Source organism: Solanum tuberosum, unplaced genomic scaffold (assembly GCF_000226075.1).
Source record: "Solanum tuberosum cultivar DM 1-3 516 R44 unplaced genomic scaffold, SolTub_3.0 scf00058, whole genome shotgun sequence".
NCBI lineage: Eukaryota > Viridiplantae > Streptophyta > Magnoliopsida > Solanales > Solanaceae > Solanum > Solanum tuberosum.
The window spans coordinates 448805-451139 of NW_006238982.1; the positions used below are offsets into that span (position 1 = coordinate 448805).

The 2335-nt window shown below is 35.8% G+C and overlaps 1 protein-coding gene across 1 annotated transcript; it reads left to right on the top strand.

Annotated features, from left to right (window-relative positions):
• The first annotated feature begins 550 nt into the window (after positions 1-550).
• Positions 551-1959, top strand: LOC107060068 (uncharacterized). Its single transcript, XM_015307406.1, has 4 exons — positions 551-953; positions 1079-1208; positions 1290-1478; positions 1536-1959. The coding sequence occupies exons 1-4, from the start codon at positions 551-553 to the stop codon at positions 1957-1959; spliced, it is 1146 nt and encodes a 381-aa protein (XP_015162892.1).
• Positions 1960-2335: the final 376 nt, after the last annotated feature.

The following is a 2335-nucleotide window of genomic DNA, read 5'->3' on the forward strand; positions in this document are numbered from 1 at the left end:
ATGAATTTGATGCTGTGGACATGAATAATCACGATGCTGAAATTGGAAAAGATGACGTGCCGGACTTTGAGAGCCACAATCCTCCTATACCTATTGTTGGCAGTAACATTCCATATTTTTCTCAATCATCATGTGTGAATAATGTTCGAGATGATGAAACCGGTTTTTTTAAGGGAATGACATTCAAGAACAAGGAAGAACTGGCAAATTCATTGAAAATTGCTTGCTTGAAAAAGATTTTAGACTGAAAAAGGTGATCAATTCTCGTAATGTGTTTTCTTTTAAATGTTCATATCCGGAGTGCAATTGGTGGCTGAGGGCTGTGAAATTTACAAGTAGCGACAGGTTTGTCATTAAAATCTATGAAAAGTACCATACGTGTGGTTCAGAGCATCTTAAAAGCCATAATCCCTATGTCACTGCAAAAGTCATAGGTAAGTACTTTGAAAATAGGTTTCCCAATGGTAAAGACCCATCCACAAGAGACATGTAAAATCAACTCCCCATAGAATTAAGTTGTAAGGTAAGCTATTGGAAGATTTATAAGGGCATGGAGCATGCTAAGTCTAATGTTAGGGGAACACATGAGCACGGCTATGCAGTGCTCAATGCGTACTGTTATATGCTTGAAGTTGCAAATCCAGAAAGCAAGACGACATTGTTGCTCGATGAAAATGGGAGGTTCAAGTACTTCTTTGTATCATATGCCGCTTGGATAACTGGTTTTAAAGAAATGAGAAAAGTAATAGCCATTGATGGGACATCCCTGAGGAGCAAGTATGAAGGAGTTTTGCTATCGGCGGTGGCACAAGATGCTGAGAATCATATATTTCCAGTGGCTTTCTGTGTTGTGGACAGGGAATGCGATGCCTCATATGAATATATTTTTCAAAATATGAGAAGCTTTGTAGATGATATTGATGAGTTGTGCATTATTTCAGATAGGCATCCAAGTATTCGAAGATGGTTTCGACTATCTACCCTGCATCTCATTATGGTTGTTGCATGAGATACCTTGGGGAAAATATTCTAAATAACTTTCACAATTCAAAGGTAGTGACCCATTTTTATAAAGCAGTAAAGGCGTACGATAGATGTGAGTTCAATGACCATTTCAATCAAATAAGAGATTTGGTACCAAAGGCGGCTGAAACTCTTGAACGTATTGGATTCTACACATGGAGCAGAGCATTTTACCCGGGAAATAGGTACATTATTGTCTATACCATCTCGTTTGATTTTATTGTAATTTTATGTGTTTTGATTGATTTTTATTTTTTGTTGTATAGATATAACATTATAACGTCAAACATCGCGGAGTCGGTGAATTCTATGTTTGATGTTGAAAGAGAATTTCCCATTGTCGCTCTATTTGATGAAATAAACAGGAGATTTGCACTTTTATTTCACCAGAGGCGTATGGAGCTGGTGAACTCTGCAAATAGATTTGTTCCTTCAATTGAAAAAGACATATCAAAGTAAGTCAACGCGGGGAACAAGTTGTTGGCTCATCAAATCACTAACTATAAGTTCAGTGTCACTGGTAATGGTGATGTTGCTACGGTGGATCTACAAAGAAGAACTTGTACTTGTAGAATTTTTGAATTGGACAAAATACCTTGTCCACATGCCATGGTAGCGCTTCGAGCCCAATATGGTGCCGATTTTGGAAATCAGCTTTATAAGTACTCCTCTCCATATTATTCAGTGAAAAAATACATAATGACATATTGTGAGGAAATTCACCCGGTGCCACCTGAAGATTCTTGGATTGTCCCTTTGGATGTCATAGAGAGAGAAATACATCCTCCATATGTTGATCAAAGCAAACCTGGAAGAAGGAGATATAAGAGACGGCGTGGAGTTGGTGAATCATTTCCAACAAGAAAAAATAAGTGTTCCGTATGTAGGGACTTTGGCCACAAAAGAACTACATGCCCAAATCGAAATGCTCCATAAGTGTTGTTGAATTTTAATGAATGTTCTTTTTATTTGAGGATGATGTTCCCTATCTTCTTATCTTAATTTGAATCAACTTATGTTATTTATATAAAATGTGTGAATTATTTAATTATGTATTGCTACTTACAACAGAATATTACATATGTTCCAACATATGTTAATTATGTGTTAGATTTTACAACAGAATATTGCATATGTTCCAACATATGTCAATTATGTGTTACATGTACTACAGAATAACGCAATTTGTTCCAACATATATTAATTATGTGTTAGATCTTACGACATAATATTGCATATGCTACAACATATGTCAATTATATGTACAAGTACTACAGAAAACGCATATGTTCCAATATATTTCTAATAAATA